Below are 18,689 nucleotides of genomic sequence, written 5' to 3' on the forward strand. Positions count from 1 at the left end.
TTTCAAGTGCACAGTATGAACAATATCAATCATTTATTGTACTGATAGGCAGATTCACTGTTCCTTCACTTAATGTACACAATTGTATTTCACATTGCATAGAGAAAAGAGGAGACAAGCAGGTAAGACGTTAAATCACTGTGCATGGAGTGGGAGTAAAACAGTGAGAATGAGCTGGCTTAACCTTATTTTAGCTTTTTGTGTGGTTTTCTTCCCAGAAAGATCCCATCCAACACCACCTACCCCTTAACTTTCCAAGGCTCAGCCTGGAGAGAGCCCAAGGCCATTAGGCCATTCCTGAAATGGTATTTAGTTGCTTGAGTTCACCTGAGGAATTGAAAGATTCCTTTCAGTGGGAGTTCATTGACTGTAATCTTGAAGGATTGAGCCTCACTGTTTGAGACGTGTTTCAAATAAAATGCTTTTACTTCCTTTTGTTAAATAAGACACAGAAATGTATCTGAGAAGTTGTATATAGCTGATCTGCTAACCTGGATTTGCTTCTGAAACAGCTGTACATGGAGGCAGCATAGGTTTATTGGCTTTAAGACACAGCCCAATTTCCTTCCTTCTCCAGTACTTACTGGGAGCAGTGACCTGGACATTCCTGAAGTTGTCTGGCATAAAACTGGTGTAAAGTAAAAAGGGAGCCAGGCAAAAAAACCCAAGTATGCAAGAAGATAGGGCTGCTTCATAGTATAGTTCCCATTTAAAAAATACATCTCTAATATAATAAAAAGCAGAGCCCACCATGTAAACTAAATTAATAAATTGTTATAAAATCTGTACTATTTTTTTTTCTTCATTTAATGTCAAATTTTAATGCTAGTGATACAGACTAGTAATTCAGTGTAATATCCAAGGAGGCACGTTTTTTTAAAATAGTCAGTTTGTCCTTTACATGGTACAGATACAAGAATCCAGGAGATACACAAACTAGACACCAATAATCTTAGGATATTAAATTTAATTATAGATTACACAGAATATGATGTAAAAACAGCAATTTACTAGAATAATTATAACCTGCAAAATGTGAAAATAGTTTAGAAAATGGATTGTCATATTCTCTGACACAGCAATAGTCATGAAAGGTACACTTATAATATCATATGGTAATCTGTGTATTAACTATACTACCTGTCATTTAGCCAGGATTTCAAGACAGTTTAAAGGCATTTATTTCTGAAGTGCCTATGTTTAAATTCAGTAAAACAGCTAGATTGAGACCACTATATTTTTATCAACTACTGCATGGAGATCTATTCCAGATAAATGCTTTGTCTATATGCTATGAATTCGTAATGAGAAGAGTAATTGTAAGACTGCAGAGAGTACAGACCTGTAAGTGGGTGGTTTGACAACTGAAAATATTTCTTAGTGCCTTATTAAATTTTTGAAATCAGACATGCCAATGTCTCTTTCCTATTTCAGACCTAGATCATATTTAATCTGAATTCATGTTATATATTTTAAAACCCGACATTTATTTGTTATGGGAAAGATATGTGTAGATCTTTTTGTTACGTAGTTCAACAAGAAATGTTGCAAGTGTCAAAGGATATGATGACCACAGCAATGTTGGCAGGTTTAATTTTTCTCCAGCCATGTTTATGAAAGCAAGAAACCCAACCAAAACCAACCCTGACATATTTAGTTTCTTTTTGAATATACAGACTGGCCCAAACACTGACATTCTGTTTATCGATCTTATTGTTACAAAAACTGTACATTACAAACAGTATAGAAACAAACTGAAAGGAATGTGCCACACATCCTGGCTAATTTTCTATATGCAGTTTAAAAATACAGCCTACTCCCTTATAGTGCACAGTTATTGTGTAGAGTACATCACTAGTTAAGTGGACATGACAGAAGAGCTCTAGTTTTCCTCAGCACAGAGAATAAGAGCCAGTTCTGCTCGGTAAAGCTTTCCTCCATCAGACAAGGCCATGATGCTTTTCTTGTATGTTGCAAGGTTGGTAATGTCTAATTCCTATTTAAAGAACAGATAATGCTTTATAATCCTGTTTAGTTATCAGCATGAACAAGTTTACTTCCAATGGCAGGAAAGGAGAAAAAATCCCAGGTATTCTCAGCCTGTCTGACAGTACCACACTAAAATGTTTTTATATATTTGTATGTTATCCATATGACAGCCATATGTTAGCTTGCTGCTAGCTGGTGTCTCAGAAGCAAGCAAGCTCTTGACAGTGTCACTATGTAATCACAACTCCTCTAGTTCAGGATTTACACTGCTATTATTTCCACCACAATTTTTAGTTGTACTTTGACTTCAGGAATTATGACTTAGAAGCTCTATATTTATCTTATTAGGGTGGATTAAAGTGTCCTTAAAATCCAAATTAAATCTAATCTCTAAGGAGAAAGAAGTCCTCTAGGATTACCTTTTTGTTCTTTTCACAGAGATCCTTCAGTAGGGCATCAAGTTCATTTTCATCTATATAGCCATTGCCATCCTGAAAAATACCATTAAAGATAAGTATAAAAATTTATTTTTAATTCCAGAGGTTATGGCTTGTTTTCCACAAATTCAGAAAATAAGTGCCAATAAACTACACAGTTAATAAAAACATTTTTTTAAGACTTACTTGATCATACATCTCAAAGGCATTATTGAATTCTTTTGCACACATTTTGACACCCTAAATGCCAAAAGGAAAACAAATCCATTAATGACACCAGTTATGTGTGATGGTGAGAGGTTACCTGAAGAATGTGAATATTCATACCTGAAATTTAATAAGAAAATTTTCCTGTACAGGGAGTAGTCTTTGGAGAAAAAAAAAAAAACAACAAAGGTCAAAATATTTAACTATTCCCATTACAGCACTTGGTACATGACACTTGTAAAAGAAACAGAAGACATACCTGGCCAGTTCAGTAAGCTCCAACTTTCCATCATTGTTTGCATCAAACATTCTGAGCTGCAAGAATATATAATTTTACATTGCTAATCAAAATTAATTATCCTAATGAAGAAAACACTTATTTGGAAAACTTAAATCCAATTAACTTTATCCTGAAATGATGTCCCCAGGTCACTTTTGCTATGTAATACATTTATTTTAAGTACTGACTAAGTAATTTAGAGTAATTAATTCTACTGCAAAAGCTTGATAAGAAACCAGATGAGCAATTCTGATTAACCTGTAGTAAGGTAGGTCTTAACCTGCCTTCAATGACAAACAAATATCCTGTATGAGAAATGTGCATGTAATTACTTATAAATGAGAGAAGTGTTGATGTGGTAACATTTTACTTTTGACTTAATGTCATGATTGGATACTAGAATCATTATTCTCTATTAACAAAGATGAAAAAAATGTTGGGTAAAGTGCAATAGAACCCACGGCATTCAATTCCCTACACAGAAAACACCAGACATTTCATTCAATTGACTAGGTCTAAGTATCTAAGTAAAGACAATGTTTTGTCACAGTGATACATTTTTTTTAAAAATGAACAGATGTTGCAGATGATCATATTTTCTTGATGGTATGCAAATGGAGAAATAAATCTTTCCAAATAAACATTATTAAATTATAGCTATGACTATGTTAATATAATTCCACAAAATAAATGATTACTATTTCTAATAACTTTCAATAACTCTACTATTAAAGTGTTTTCTTTTGAGGCCTTGAAAGGATGAGCTCCTGCTACTTGAGAGGCACAAACAGCTTAAAATAGCTATTAGAAGCAGATGAAGACATTGCTCCTGCATAGGACTTTCTCTTCCAATATTTATGTCTGTATGGTTCCATTTTTTAACTTTCAAACATTACATTGCACTTGCTGTATCAGACTCACAAAAGCAGCGGACTACAAAACATTGTATTGAAAGCACCATCACCCACACTCCATCCCATCCCCTGCAGTCACAGTCATTTTAGATGTAAGTAGTAGGTAAAAGGAAAAGCAACATCCTGTACTGACATAGATACATAAATGTATATCCTTTTGAAGAGGGAACTAATGTAATGCAATGAAAAAAGACCTAATTTCACTTTGTTAATACACAATAAATGACAAAGGATACCAGAAAAAAGTGACGTTCTACAAATGTTTATTTCTACACAACACCGTGGTTCCTTTTAGCACTTCCTTCCTTTGTACAAAAGCATCTGCTTTGCATGCATTTCCCATGAAAGCAGATTTGCATTTGGGGGAGGTAAGCAGTGGCAGCTGTGAACTTATTTTGTATTTTGATGAGTTGTTAGTGACTGGCTCTGCCTGCCAGCAGCTGCTCAGGACTGTGCATTTTCTACTATCCTTCTGTTTTCTGAGGAGATTATTGGAGAGCTGGGCTTATCTTTTTTTCTCTTATAGCTACATTCTTTGTCATTGTGTGTCTCAGCAGAGGCCAGAACTTACAGCATACTTCAGGATAGAGGTCAAAAAGCTCCCTGAACAAAAATGTTGTCTTCAGCTGTGAATGAACAGTGACAATTCTATGTAAATGGCTTATACTGGTACAATGGAACCAGCAGACCTTTTCCAGGAGAAACACAAGTTTTGTTCTGCCAATCTTAAGCCAGTTTGAGGGCTAGTACACCTACCTAGCACATTTTTGATTGTTAAAAGTATTTTAGGACGAAAACAAGCTGGTAAAACAAAAAATGTAATGTTATACATTTGCTGAAGACCAGAGTTCTGGTCTTTTTTTTATTGAAAAGCCCATGCAGAAGCTAGTACTGGTCATTACCATGAAGAACCATAGCAATGGGATGGATGGATTGTTCCAAGGATGGGCTGATTTGAGGCCAGGGAAGCAACAGTTTTGCTACAGTGTTTATCTAAAACATCAGTTTATCTTTTGTGAAGCAAGGGGAGAAGGAATGTGTGAGATGTCTGTAAATCTAAGGAAGCCACCATGCAATGATGGCTTTTAAGACAAGAGACAGACACCACAGCACTGTAAGAAGGCAAAGCATAGAAAATAACACCAAATTAATTTGATCTAAATATAATAATATAATTATGACAAGAACAGTTTTGCTCCCATGAAATGTGAAGATTTTGGTTTTGGTTTTACAAGTAGTGGCACAAGGAAGAAAACAGGGAAAATACAATGGCATGGCATGATATTATATAAATACCCAGAAGGTTAAAAATTCCTGGGCTTTTCTTCTTAAGAAGTCCTGCAAACTGCCCATTAAAGCTCTGTAGCTGCAGAAATACTTGCAGGGATAGGTGCCACAGCTGTCTCTCTCTTGCAATGTCATAGTCTGACTGGGACCTGGAGGGTCTCCAAGTCATTTGGAGCCTTCCACTGGCTAATGATAAACAGAATTTGGATTAATCCATTATGCCTGTAAATAACCTTACCATTATTTCTGTGTATTCCGTTAGCTTTGAGTCTTCAATCTGCTTATTTGCTTTCTGTAATAAATCTTTCAAGAAGCTCTGTTAAAATAAATAGAGTAATAGGTGAATTTTTATCTACAGTATAAAATGTTTGATTTGCTAACTTCAGATTAAAGTAATGGGAAATACTATTTTACTTCCACTTTAGTATTTACTACTGAAGTTCCAAATAAGTAGGAAAAAAATAGTCATCAACAACTACGAATACATGTTTCTTTTGGTAAGTTCAAATATATTGCAATTTGTTCGGAAAAAGTAGCTAATAAAACTTCCTGCATTATATGCCATTTGTTGTATTGTGAATTTGGAAAAAAGTTTGGCTTTCAAGTATACTGCTTCTTAATCAGCTCTATCAGTAAACTAAACTAATTAACCTTGGGTCTCCTTGAAAACTTGGATGCCTAATCACTTTTGCAACATAGGAACAATTTTACAGAAACGATCAATGATTAAGCAAGTTTCGTCCTTGCCTATGGCAGTACCTGAAGCTAGAAGTGAATATTTCTTCCTACCATGTATTTTAAATATGTGCAGCCAATTTCATTGCATTTTTGAATGAGAATTTGATGACATATGACTTAAAACACCAGCCATTTTTACTTAAAAAAATAAGATGGTTTCCACCCATTCAGTGTTTTAGATTTCTGTACTAGGTCTGTGACATCAAAAATGAAAGATACGAAACTGTATAGCAAGGGCATTACAGGACCTGATAAAGGACCTAATTCCTGTCATCAGTTGGAGTGTCATTATCTTTGTGGAATTTCTGGCCACATTTCAAGATAGAAAATGGGGGAGCTTATAAGAAAATATACTTGTATTCCTGAACCTGAATGCAAGCATGTCAATAGTTGTATGACTAACACCCACTATAGTTCTTCTAGTCTGGCCCCCTCCATGCTGGAGGCCCTTCCTGGTAGCTTGTATAACAAAGAACACGACTGGAATGTTGTGAATGGATGTTATGGAAACATGTTTAATGTTGTGTGCTTCAATGGAAAATAAAAGTGGAAGGGAAATTAGAAGGCTATTCAGTCCATGTCTCAAGAAAGGATCCTATGTCTCAAGAAAGGATCCTATCTATCTAAACTTCCTGAATTACTCTCTGATCTGAGCTATTGCCAAACCTTTCCTAATACCGGCAATGATGAAGAGTCTGCCTCCCCCTTAGACAACACATTCTACTCCCATTACTATTGTTAGAAAGTTTTCCTGATTTCCAGCTTAAATTTCACTTACAAAGTTGTAAGTGGGTGTACTCCTCCCATAGAAAATACTTAAAAATGTTCCGTCTTGCCAAGAAATACTGATCTAAAAATAAAACTGGACAGTTATGTCTTATTTTTGGTGTTAAAATGGCCTCTTTCTCTGAGGCAAACAAAACCTCATAGCACAAGAGAGATGGACCATTAGAGATTCAGTTAAAATACCTTCATTCTTCAGCTGGTCCTCAATCAGCCCTGCCTTTTAAAAGTCTATTTTAAAATATAGCAGTCAGCAGGCATCACCTAACAGCTGGAGAGTTCTCAAGTGCTACCTTTTCCTGATCCTATCAACTTTAAATACACCAACCTGACACAACCAGTCAGCAGAAGAATGGGCTTGTCTGCCTGAGGGTTACCCTAAGCTTAGATCCCCAGCAAATGTCACACAGATATCGAACTCAAAAGAGAAAGCGAAAAGGAAAAAAGATGTGAATTTTTGGTCATGGATTCCTTTTCTGAGCAGAAAAACTCTAAGATTTTGGACAGTTTGATCTCCTGGTGCTTTATTTAAAACTTATGTAACTCTTCTTTATATCACATATGAGCAAAATAGTCCAAATTAGATGGATAAACACTGCTAGATCTTTCTCTTGCTTTGAATTGCTTTGATTCCTTTGAATGTAAATGAATCAAATGCAGTTGAACTGTGGAAAATGGCACCTTTCTACTCAGAAAGCTGTTGTATATGAGCATCTTTCCTATGAAGAAAGGCAGAGAGAATTGGGACGCTTCAGCTTGGAGAAGAGGAGCTTCAGGAGAACATCATCAAAGTATATAAATACTTCAAGAGAGGGTGCAAAGAGGATGGAGCTAGGCTACTGACAGGACCAGAGGCAGTGGCCACAAAGGTAAACACAAAATGTTCCCTCTGAACATCAGGAAACACATTTTCACTGCAAGGATGACAGAGCACTAGCACAGGTTGCCTGCCCATGGAGGCTGTAGAATCTTCATTCTTGGAGAGATTCAAAGGTCATCTGAACAAGGTCCTGGAAAACTGGCTCTGAGTGGTCTTGCTCGAGCAGAGGGGTTGGACCAGATGACTTCCAGAGGTCCCTAACAACCACCCTGTGACTCCGTGACACTAACTCAGCATTGACAAATTGATGTTGGTTGTATGACTAGTGAAATAAAATCACTCTTGTTTTACGATTTCTTAACTGTGCAAGGCTGAGATGGCTAATGGGATAACCTAGATTTTGCTCTTATTTGTGCATATTAAAGCTGATATCGAAATCCTACTAGGTTAACCAAGCAGAGGCAGCGTAATTCCATTTGTGTTAGTCTAACAGTATTACAGAGGAAATTGTAGGGTTACGTGGTACTTGAGACAGCATAATCTGCCCAGCACCATAGTGATTAATAGTAGTGATGCTCTTAAGAAAAAACACAACAAAGCAGCCCTTTTCCCTAAGAGGCCAAAATAATAACCAACATAGCTGTCAGAGACTCATCTTGCTTTCTTAATCTTTCTTACTTCTAAGCTACCTAGTACTCTGAGTCACTTGATACCAACACTGATCTGAATTAAAACATGGCTTAAAAAAAACATTGATCAGATTAGAGTTTCACTTTAAATAATTTACTGACGACAAAAAATCAGCTAATTGTATTGCATTTTTGTCATGTTTGAAATGCAAAAACATGCACAAGTGGGTATCTGAAGAAAGAGATAGCAGCACAGGCTGTGATCCAACACCTGTTCTCATGTTATGCATGCTCGTAGATACTGGTTTACCTTAAGTTCCTCAGAATCAATGAAGCCACTGTGGTCGCTGTCATATTTCCTCCATGTCTGCAATCAGAATGTGAATGCTTTAATGATACGTTTATGGCAAGCAGGTCTTACAACAGGCAACTTTTCATACTGTACCTGCATGAAATCTTCACTTGACTTTAGCTGCTGGCATCTGAAGAACAACAGGAAATTCTCTTCCGTTGGCAATACCTGAGCAAGCTGTAACAGAATTGAAGAAAGATTAAATTTTGGCTCTTCATTAGGCCGCCTCAGCCTGTAATAGAGCATGATGATTTTTAAAAGCATATGAAATTCTTTGTGCTCATACTGCCATATCGCGGCCCCCTTGGAAGCTTCATCCTGCTAGCTGAAGTGTCTGGAAGATGCCTCCGAAAGGCTTCTGGCTTGCAGCTTTGTCATAGTCATCAAGGTCAAACAGAATTGAAGTCTGAGAGAAGGGAGTGAGGTAACACTTTACCAAAAGGGTAGCTGGGGAAAGCTGAAAAAAATTCACCCACGCAGAATTAGAATCTGTGTTAAAATCCTTTGAATCAGCATGAAGGGAAAGCGTAACACAGGGATTCACAGAGGATAAGTGTGAAGGACCATGAATTAAGAAACTGAGAAATACAGACTACTCACAGATACCAAGGAAGAGGAAGAAAGAAAGGAACACTGACATGAAGAACACATGTTTAATTTAAATGGCTAAATATAAGGAAAGGCCAGGAGAAAAAAAAGAAAACAGGGAGGGTAAGGGAAGGCAGTTCTCATTTGTCAGTCACAGAGATGTGTTCAAAAAGAGCTATAAATACCAGAAAGAAATCAAGAGGGCTTTTAGCCCTGCAAAACCAGGGATAGTTCTTCCAATGCCTCTTCTCTACAAAAGGCTTTTTTAAAATCAGACATTATTGTACTGATTATTGAAAATGTTCATTTACTATAACTCAATTTTGGCAAGTGACAAATCTGGAAGATGGAAAGTATGCTGTATAATTTAATGTAGAATCATGATTTGTTTTTAACAAAAGCCCAATTTCTTTTTTCTGTCCTCAAAATGTATGAAATGTGTTTTGATTAAAAAAACTTTACTTGAAGAATAGACCAGCTGTGCTTACTATGGAGAAAATGGAGAAAGACAGATTTCTTAGCTGCATACTTTTATGTAAAATGACATCTGCAGACTTTCTGGAGTCCCATCTTAAAATTTTGATTCAAATTTTTGTTTTTCTGCCTCCATTTCACACCCTCGAATCTTTTGTTCTGCCTATTTCAGTGCTGTTGCCTAATTGCTGAGGCTGTTTTATTGGGATCCAGCAGAGCCGTAAGTGACTTCAGCTCCCACCCCACAGACACAACAAAGTTATGGAGACATATCTCTTGTTTCTCTTAAATCATATATAGAAGGAATCAGTTAAATTCTTCAGTGTTGGTACAGATGAAAAGACACATCAGAGCACTCTCCTTACAGAAATGGCACAGCTGATGACAGGCTGTCAGGCCCACCAGAGGCTTCTGAGTACTTTTGCTAAGTGGCTGAACACGAAACCAAAATCGACCTAAGAAATGCATTTTTGTCAGCAGCTTTCAAAACCTACTCCATTATAAATAGCATATACACTTGTGGGTAAGTATATATTTATGTGTACGCAGTAGCTAAATGTGTGTAACTTGTCCTGATTTATGAAAAAATGTCTTTATTTCTCTCATGACAGAAAAGCTTTGATTTTCAGTGTGCGTTCCTATTTAACAGCAAATGTTGAATGGAAGAACTGTTTAGAATAAAAAAGAGAGTTTGAGAGAAGTGACTGATTATAACAATGGGAGAGGGTTTGCTTGTGTGGAAAATATAAATAAGATGTCATTCAATGACATAGCTAACTCCTGTGAATTTTGCAAGGGCACTGTAAAATAGTAACTGTGAAAGGATCATTAACAGCTTATTAGCACTAACAAACTGTATTTGAGGTACAGAATATATTACCTCTGGAAGAAAATTACCTTATTTTAAGCTATACCTCTCACCCCTTGTAAGTCTCAGGGGAAAACATTAAATTGCTTTTTGTGGAAAACTGCAGTACTGAGGGATGAGTGGATTGTGTGGAAACTGGTTCGACTTCCCAGTCCCAGTTTTATACCACTACCAAGAAGAAAGATGGAAACCTGGGGCTATTTTAAATGATGATTTCTTTGTGTGGATAAGCATAGGTGGACTTTGTGAGCATGTTCAACGAAGAGTGCAGACCACTGTGAGTCTGCTTATAGCAGCAATAGTAGTTTAGTTTAGTTAGCCTTGCTGCTTTTATGGAGAAGGTTGGTTATCTCTGGATCACAAATAATAGAGGACAAAGCCTAAGACTGGTTTGTCTCCTCTCTGGTCAGCTGCAGGGTGAGGTGTGTCTTTATAGGTTACCTAGCAGAAAAAATACTCTCGGTACCTAAAACAATATCAGAACTTTTTCCTAGACATTGTTCTCTAAGTAAATTCAGTTGATATTTAATGCTATTTAAAATTCCTTTCACCTAATAGAGTGAATTTGCTTTTTAAAATCCCATAATAGAGCATGGGAGTACAAAGAATATTCTAGGCTAATAAGTAGTCATTTTTATGACAGCAGTAATCTTCAAATAATTTGAATGAGAAATTGCCGCAGTTCTGAGTTTTGAAACCTTGGGTTTCACAGCCACATTTTAGTAAAAGCATTGGTCTCAATGAGTACAGAAGGTGAATTAAAGGTCTATTACACAATGGCAAGAAAGTGGGCAGGTCAGGCTCTGCCTTTAGCTGGAGGACTCTGGATAATAGCCAGCGAACTAACTGCAGTCTGCTTGCAAAGACAGAAACAACACTTAATCTGAGCTGAAAATCCACTCTTTCCTCTATGAAGCCATCCAGGCCTCCTCTTTATCTCAGTCAACAGACCTTTCCTGAAAATTCATTATTCACTAGCACATTCTTCATCAAATTCTGCATGTTCATTATGAGAGCTGGGAGTCTGAACGGCTTTACGTAAGGTTTTTTAAACAGCATTCACACAATTTTCAGAAAAACTGTTTGATATACTATGTAAACAGGAACAATCTGGAATTACTGCATACTTTTTTTTTTATAAGGAAGGAGAATCAAGTCCAAATACCAACTTTGATATCATACTGCTCTGCATGTACCACACATTTCACGAGTCCCATCAGCAGTTTCCAAATCAAGCATCATGCTGATGTAAGGGAAATAAAATATAGCTATTGGGTTTGGAAACTGCTATATTAAGGGAGAAAGTCCCTTTAGACACTGAACTCCATACTATCACACTATTCAGTTGCTTCCGTGGATGCTGAGTATGTTTGGCACTCCACTGGGGGTGGTGAGCCATATCAGACCCTATTAGATTTGCTCATCTTCACTCATTAAGTCAATATCAGAATCAGAAATAGAATTTGAAAGGTAAAACTTCCAGTTATCTTTCCCGAGTGAAGGAGCACAGTCTTTTTCAGGCACTGTTCACACATTCTTCTTGCATCCAGTGCTTGCTATATTCAAAAAGACTAAATTGTTCAATAACAAATAAATACGCATCCGTTAGTCCAAAACCAAAAAATTTGTTGTACCAAATAAATACTACTTCTTTCTAGATGCAAAGCTATTCATCAATGCTAACTATTGTCAAAAGATGCACTTTTAAAAATCAGCTGTGGCTGCAAGTGAAACAAATTGTTCATATTTCTATGGTAGTTTAGTCATAATTACATATGCCTTTAAACAAGTATATAAAATTCAGACATATGACAGAGGAGAAAAGGTATCTTGAAATGATCTATTGCATCAGCAGCGATACTTTCCATTGACTTCTGCAGATTCTATTCAGTCCTCTGTTTTAAAATTAGATACTGACCCAAAGCTGGTCACTGTAGAAATTTTGCAGGACTGGTTTGTTTCCAGCTGTTTCTTAATTAGCTCTCTAGGTCAGATTTCTTATTATCAGGAAAAAAAAATAGTATCATTTAATAATAAAACTGCAGTCTCACTGCACTCAGAGTGACATAAATGAGTTGTTAAGCTCAGAGAAGTGACTTCTCAAACTGTAACCCCATAACCCCACAAACTCTCCTTTTTGACTTGCAGTGCTGAAGAGTTAAAGTGAGAGAAAACACAAAGGTTCCCCCCTTCCTAGCAAGTTGTCTAAGTTATACAATTGTTGAGCAGCTGAATGAGGAGAAGTTGTTGGTTATCTTCGGCCTCTTTAGAAAATGGGAGTAAGGAGTGTGAGAATTTTCTGCCTGAAGTTCTGTTAAAGTTCAAGAAAGGAAATCCTAAGAAATTCTTTCTTTGGAATCACAATTACTATTAAAATTTTGTTTACATTTATCATAATTAACATGCTGACTTGCCATATGTGTTGTTTTTCAGAATAGACTACATACAGTGACTGCTTAATTAAGTTCACTCGGGTGTTATCGAGTATCCTAGTATCACTATTAGGAATGGTGACAGAGCATTAGCTCAAAATCACAGGCAGCACTACAGCACATCACTCTTCATCAAATTACCTTTTAAATTTAAATTTCTAAAATGGAATTTTTATCTACCTTGTAGAAAACCAAATCGCTATTGATGCTTATTTTTATTTAATAATGAGAGAAAAGTTAAATTACTTGTGGTGAAAAGTCTGGAATGTGGTAAGGAAAACATTACTTTTTGTTAATGAAAAAATTTTGTTAGTGAAAAGAAAAAAAGGAGAGGAAGAAATATTCTGTCTATCTAAAAATCCTAAGTATTGGCATATTATGCTCACATTGTTCTGTGCTAAATGCATTTCCTTCAAGTAAATTTACAAAGTAACTATCTTACCTCAACTATACCTATTTTTCCATCAGTAGTCTTCCCGTATTGGTCCACAAAAGCTTTCATTTCAGGTGTTAAATCCTAGAAAGTCACAATGATAGAATCATTACTTTAAAACACAAGAAACATACGTAAACTTACTTGAATAATCTATTAGTTGTCAAATAATATTCCACATTTAATGAAGGACTCACACATTGCAGCTACACTCGTCAAGTTTAAATGAAAATGAGCATTGTGTTTTGTCATAAATAATGCCATTCTGATAAATTTTACTTCCTAGGGAATTATATTATAGCCAGTGGAAATGATTGGCATCTAAATACTTAGAACTCTTATTTTAGTTTACAGAACGAAAAAAAATTACAAAGACAGATGTGTTGGAAGATGTGTCTAACAGTTCCTTTGTTTAAGAGGGTGACAGTGAAGTTCATAGGCAATTATTAGTCCATTTTTTCAGTTTTCATTTTTAAATTAGTAACTCGAAGGCAGTGCGGAATCTTTCAAAATAAGGAAAAAATTTCAGTATAATACATCTGAACACCAAAATAGTTTTTCCACGTCTTTGAGTGGATTTCTCCTGAACAATGGATGCTATTTTAGTCTTAAAAGAACTCATCACAATGTCATGTTTTTCACTGTTTAGTATTTGGTTATCATGGAAACAGAGTCAAAATGTCACTGCTTAAATGTAGAGAGGGAGATTTAGGTGGGAGAAAACTTTAAGAAGTACCTTAAATCTGACAGAATAAAGCCATCATAGTTGTCCATATAAATTATGGTCCCTGCTATACATCTGTTCTCTAAAGACTATCCTCATTCTAGGTTATGCCAAAATGTGCCAGCCTTGGGGTAAATATCTAAATATTTGATTTCACACTTCAACTTAACCTGCCTTGCTTTGATATGAGCTGTCACCAACCTTCAATACTGATGAAACTTCTAATTTTCATTGTATTTCTTAGAGGTGGAAGCTAGTGAACCATGCAGCAAAAACAGGGTTACAGTCACGTTAAAACAATGGACAATTCTACAGTTATAGATGAAGTTACATCAGACTTTGGAAATTAAAGGTTTAGTTGTTATAATAGATCTGATTATATGGGACCTAAGTGATTTTCTCACTGGAGACACAGTGAAATCTCAGTTGTACAAAGTCCATTGTAGCTTGTCCCAAATTTCACCTGCCAAAGCTAACTAAAATGTCAGTTCCTTGTGGCTGATACAATCACGGCCTAGTATCCTATTTCCGTCAAAGTCATCCATGGCAGGTTAGTAATTTGCCATGGCTTTAATTAGAGATGTGGTTATTAATACAATGGACTTCAAAGTCACCTTTCATCTAATGATCCCAAAGTGGGGACAAGTTTTCTTAGCAGATAGAATGGAGAATTAGACACTCGGATTTTAATTAGTCCTGGTTAAATATTTTACTAATCTTTCTAATAGCAGCTCTGCAGTTCCAGACAGTGTCCAGCCAGTTGAAGGAGGCATAATTGTTACAGGTTAAACAAAACAGGAAACTTGTCCTCTAGTTCGTTATTCAGAAATGATGGTGAATTTTTGGTGTTCAGCCAGTTGAAGGCGGCACAGTTGATTACAGGCTAAACAAAACAGGAAACTTGTCCTCTTAGTTCATTATTCAGAAATGATGGTGTATTTTTGGTGTTCTCTTCACCCTCTTATAAGCTGCTTGAAGAGTTATTTATGTTATTCAAATAAATATTTTTGGTCAAATAAAAATGCCTAAATTTAACCAAGACTAGTCCTAAACCTGATACAGACGCAGTACTCAATTTTTGAAGTGAAGAAACTAACCCTTCACGCCTCAGTCAGACACCTCAGAAAAGATACTTGTCCAACAACTGCAAAAAAATAGCTTTTTTTGATATGATTTGAAAATGTAAGGATAGTTGGCACTACAGAAACACTTACACGACTGTATTCATAAAGCATGCATTTTTGTGCAGAAATGTTGTCATTATCTATATAGGCAGGGAAAGTGAGAAACGGATGTGGAACAGCTCAGACAAGATCCACCTATTGACACTTTATCAACCTCTGCATTAGTCATTTACACCCCAGACTTTCTTTTGGCAGTTGGTGCACCCAAATAGAGAATGTATTGCATAAATGTGGGTCACAATAAACGGAAGCTATGTTTATATACTTTTGTAGCTTTTGCCTTTAAAAAGAGGCAGTTCTTTTAACATGGCTGAAATTATATCAGATCAATTCAGTATCTACCATAATGCATGAAGCAAAAAGGCCTAATGTTACCAAAGCCCAAGCACTAAAACTTCTAAGTAGACATTCCCCCCTTTCAGGGGGGCTAGCCTGAATCAAGCTGTATGCTACCTCTCTGTCTGAGAAAAAGCAGCTGTGAAAGTACAGGCTTACTGAGTGGATTAATACAAGGATTAGCATCAGAACATAATTAGAAGAGTTCTGTAGTTGGGAAGAATATTGGGAAATATTAAACCTTCCTATTCAATGACAGCATCAATGTGATTCTTTAATGCATATGGCATGACTGATGTAAAATCCAGCAATGAAGAATGCATAATTGAATATTTCAAAAAAAGTGAGCAGAAGAGTGACCTGAAATGCAGAAGTTAATGATGACAAAGAAGCTTTGGGGTGTTAAAAGAAGGACAGACAAGGAAATGACATATAACCTACACTAGTTTCTCAATGTGTCCCTTCTGGCTAAAGAATAAATATTCAAAGGTACTGAATTAGTATCCCCTGAGACAAGAAATGAACTAATGAGATGCTTGTTTAGCAAATGAGCCTTCAAACACAAGAATCAGGTTAGATTTGAAACCTAAGATGACATACAGCCAGACTCCAGAGCCCACAGACCAGGTGCTGAATTTGGTGTTGCTACTGTAGATTGTTCTTTTCAGCAGAACACTCCAAAGATAGGTTTGAATCAGAGAAATGGAACAGAAGAACTTAAACATCTGAGCATTTTTATAATACAGTGTGAGATAATGGCAGGGGTTATTTAAAAAAACCCATATATATTAAAAAATTTGTAGCAGATAAGAATAATCCTGAAAGGTTTTCTGTGTTGCTTTGAGTAGGCTATGTTTTAAAGAGATGCACACTTGCTTTGAGAGAGAAAGATCCTAAAATTACAAATATTTTTTTCCTTGAGCTTCTGATTAATTTTTTAACTACTCAATAATATATTAGCATTTCTACTAACAATGCCATTCATGCTAAATATAAAGAGGCTTTAATATCTTCTTTCTACTGGGCAAACTTATGTTTTCTGCACTTTAGTATAGAAGAGACATTTGTTCTCTTCCAGTACTTGAAACGTATTGAAGTTGTTCAATCTTTTTTCTGTGAAAAAAAAATAGACTTTTTCCCTCTAAAAAACCCACATTCCTTTCCCAATTTTCTGTTTAGTTTTTTTGTTTTTTGGGTTTTTTTAACTTTTGTTTTGTTTTATTTTATTTTTAGTTTTAGTTTGAACTTGCACTCAGGAAAATGAGAGCCTACAGCAATGTCTCTAACAGGAATTAACTGGTACTTAGACTGCAGTAACATTAGAGGCATTGCTGGGAGACAAATTTTCATGTCTGTAAAGTTTGTACTCATACAATTAATATGATACAATTTTCCACAAAAACAATTAAGATATTAATGTTTTAATAATTTATATTAATATTAATTTTTTTCTGTATTTAGTCTTAGATATACAGGAACTTTCAAAGCAAATTTAGTTATTGAAAAGCTACTTCTCAATTTGGAGGCATTCTTATTATGAACTATTAATGTATTTCCTCCCTGCACACATCATCCACTTAAACTGTAAATTTTTTTTATTTCTTCGGAAGTCTTTTAGCATAGATTCATTTAGACCGATTCCACTAAGTTATATGCTAGAAGTGGCTGTATCTTTACATGCAACCTTTAATTTCATTCTTTCTCCCTTTTCTTTTCCCCCCATATGGGTATAGTTTGGAGGAAATTATTAATTAATGTTTCGATAACTCACATGCAGAAGTGTTTTGACAACACTGTCAAAAACTTCGCTGTCTCTCTGAGCCATTTAAACAGCCAGGATTTGGTACTCACACTCTCGGTGAAGAGCAGTAAGTGTTTAGGAGTCATCTGCAGATCTATTTAGTGACCACCAAGGGGCAGAAACGCATTTCAGCCCGTGCTGCCCATTAGGCATGAAATTAAGAGTCCAACTACCCTGAAGTGTTGGTTTTCTCTCTTTCTCTTTTTTCTCTTTATCTTTGTTTTCGTCCTTTTTCTATTTTCTTCCCTTCCTTCCCCCGCCCCCTCGCCAGTTTTAATGAGTATATATCTGGATCAGGTAAGATTAATTGCAATGGGACAAGGTCCCTTCCAAGATAAAAAGACAGCATCCACACATTTCTTGACTTTTCTTTTTAAGCACTGTCAGAAGTACCAGCTTGTAGCCCGGCAAGGTATGAGCGGGAGCTGCTCTTCAGGGAGGTGCACCCTTGTTTCACCTTCCCAAAGCAGACTATTTATCTGATTTGCAACCTGCGCATTTCTAACCAAGCTATTTCCCTTTTCCTGGCGCGGCAGGTGCATGAACCGTGTGATGGCAAGGGAGAACGGAAGGAATCGGGGCACTGGAGTTTGCTCAAGAAAACTCTTCTTTCCCGAAGAAGACAGGAAAGTGGGGCGAAACATTAACCTACCAAGCCTGCCTTCTTCCGTGCCTGCTGCAGCTCCTGGATGAAGTTTTGTAGCTCCTTCCCATCCATGAACCCATTGCCTACAACAGAAAGAGTTACGGTTGCCGTCACCGCTCCCTCCAAACTCTCTGTCCGCTCTCCAGCGCCGGCAGGGGCGTCTCTGCCCCGGCTGCTCCCTCCAGGCGAGCGGCTCCCCGCGCACCTCGCCCGGCACCGGTCCCAGCCCCTGACGGCTCCGGGGCTGCGCCCGAGGCTGCGGGCGGCGAGCGGGGACCGAGCGGGTTTCGGGCGGGCAGCGGTGGGGTCCCCCCAGCCTCCCGCGGGCTTGCCCCCCTCGCCCCCCGCGCCCCCGCCGCCCCGGGGGGAAAGGAGTCACCGTCGGAGTCGTAGTGGTGCCAGATCTCGAAGAACTGCGCGGCCGAGATCTCCACGCCCTGCAGGTGGGTCTCCGCCGTCATGGTGGGCGCGGGGCGGGGGCGCGGGGGGGGCGCTGTCCGCGGTCCTGACTCGACTCTGACCGCGGCCGGCGCGGCGACGACGGCGGCTCCGACGGCTCCTCCCGCCGCCGCCCCGCCGAGGGCTATTTATGAGGCCGTCCCGGCCGGGCCACTCCCCCCGGTGCTGCCCTCCCTCTCCGCGGGCCCCGGCGCGCCCTCCCCGCCCTGCGCGGGGGGGCCGGGGTCTCCCTACGGCGGCACCGCGGCTGGGGGCAGCCCGGCGGCGGAGCCCTCGGGAATCGACACCCCTCGACGTGGGAGGGGTGT

At 37.7% G+C, this 18,689-nt stretch overlaps 1 protein-coding gene across 1 annotated transcript; it reads right to left on the bottom strand.

Annotated features, from left to right (window-relative positions):
- Positions 1-18,485, bottom strand: CALB1 (calbindin 1). Its single transcript, XM_042035802.1, has 11 exons — positions 18,302-18,485; positions 17,929-18,005; positions 13,241-13,315; positions 8,530-8,613; positions 8,395-8,451; positions 5,353-5,430; positions 2,893-2,948; positions 2,754-2,793; positions 2,613-2,666; positions 2,409-2,480; positions 1-1,996 (listed from the first exon to the last, which is right to left on the bottom strand). Exons 1-11 carry the CDS (start codon positions 18,381-18,383, stop codon positions 1,883-1,885), a joined length of 789 nt encoding a protein of 262 aa, XP_041891736.1. The 5' UTR covers positions 18,384-18,485; the 3' UTR covers positions 1-1,882.
- Positions 18,486-18,689: the final 204 nt, after the last annotated feature.

The sequence above is a fragment of the Corvus kubaryi genome, unplaced genomic scaffold, assembly GCF_017639235.1.
Source record: "Corvus kubaryi isolate FWS band 111438036 unplaced genomic scaffold, C.kubaryi_AGA036_p1.0 37385, whole genome shotgun sequence".
Lineage (NCBI taxonomy): Eukaryota > Metazoa > Chordata > Aves > Passeriformes > Corvidae > Corvus > Corvus kubaryi.

What these genes read in the sequence shown, in the direction of transcription:
- CALB1 (XM_042035802.1), bottom strand. Translation starts at nt 18,383, where the DNA reads ATGACGGCGGAGACCCACCTGCAGGGCGTGGAGATCTCGGCCGCGCAG. An exon ending in CAAGTGAAGATTTCATGCAG is followed by an intron (nt 8,452 to 8,529) that starts GTACAGTATGAA and finishes TTCTGATTGCAG; the next exon opens with ACATGGAGGAAATATGACAG. An exon ending in TCTGTGAAAAGAACAAAAAG is followed by an intron (nt 1,997 to 2,408) that starts GTAATCCTAGAG and finishes TTCTTTAAATAG; the next exon opens with GAATTAGACATTACCAACCT.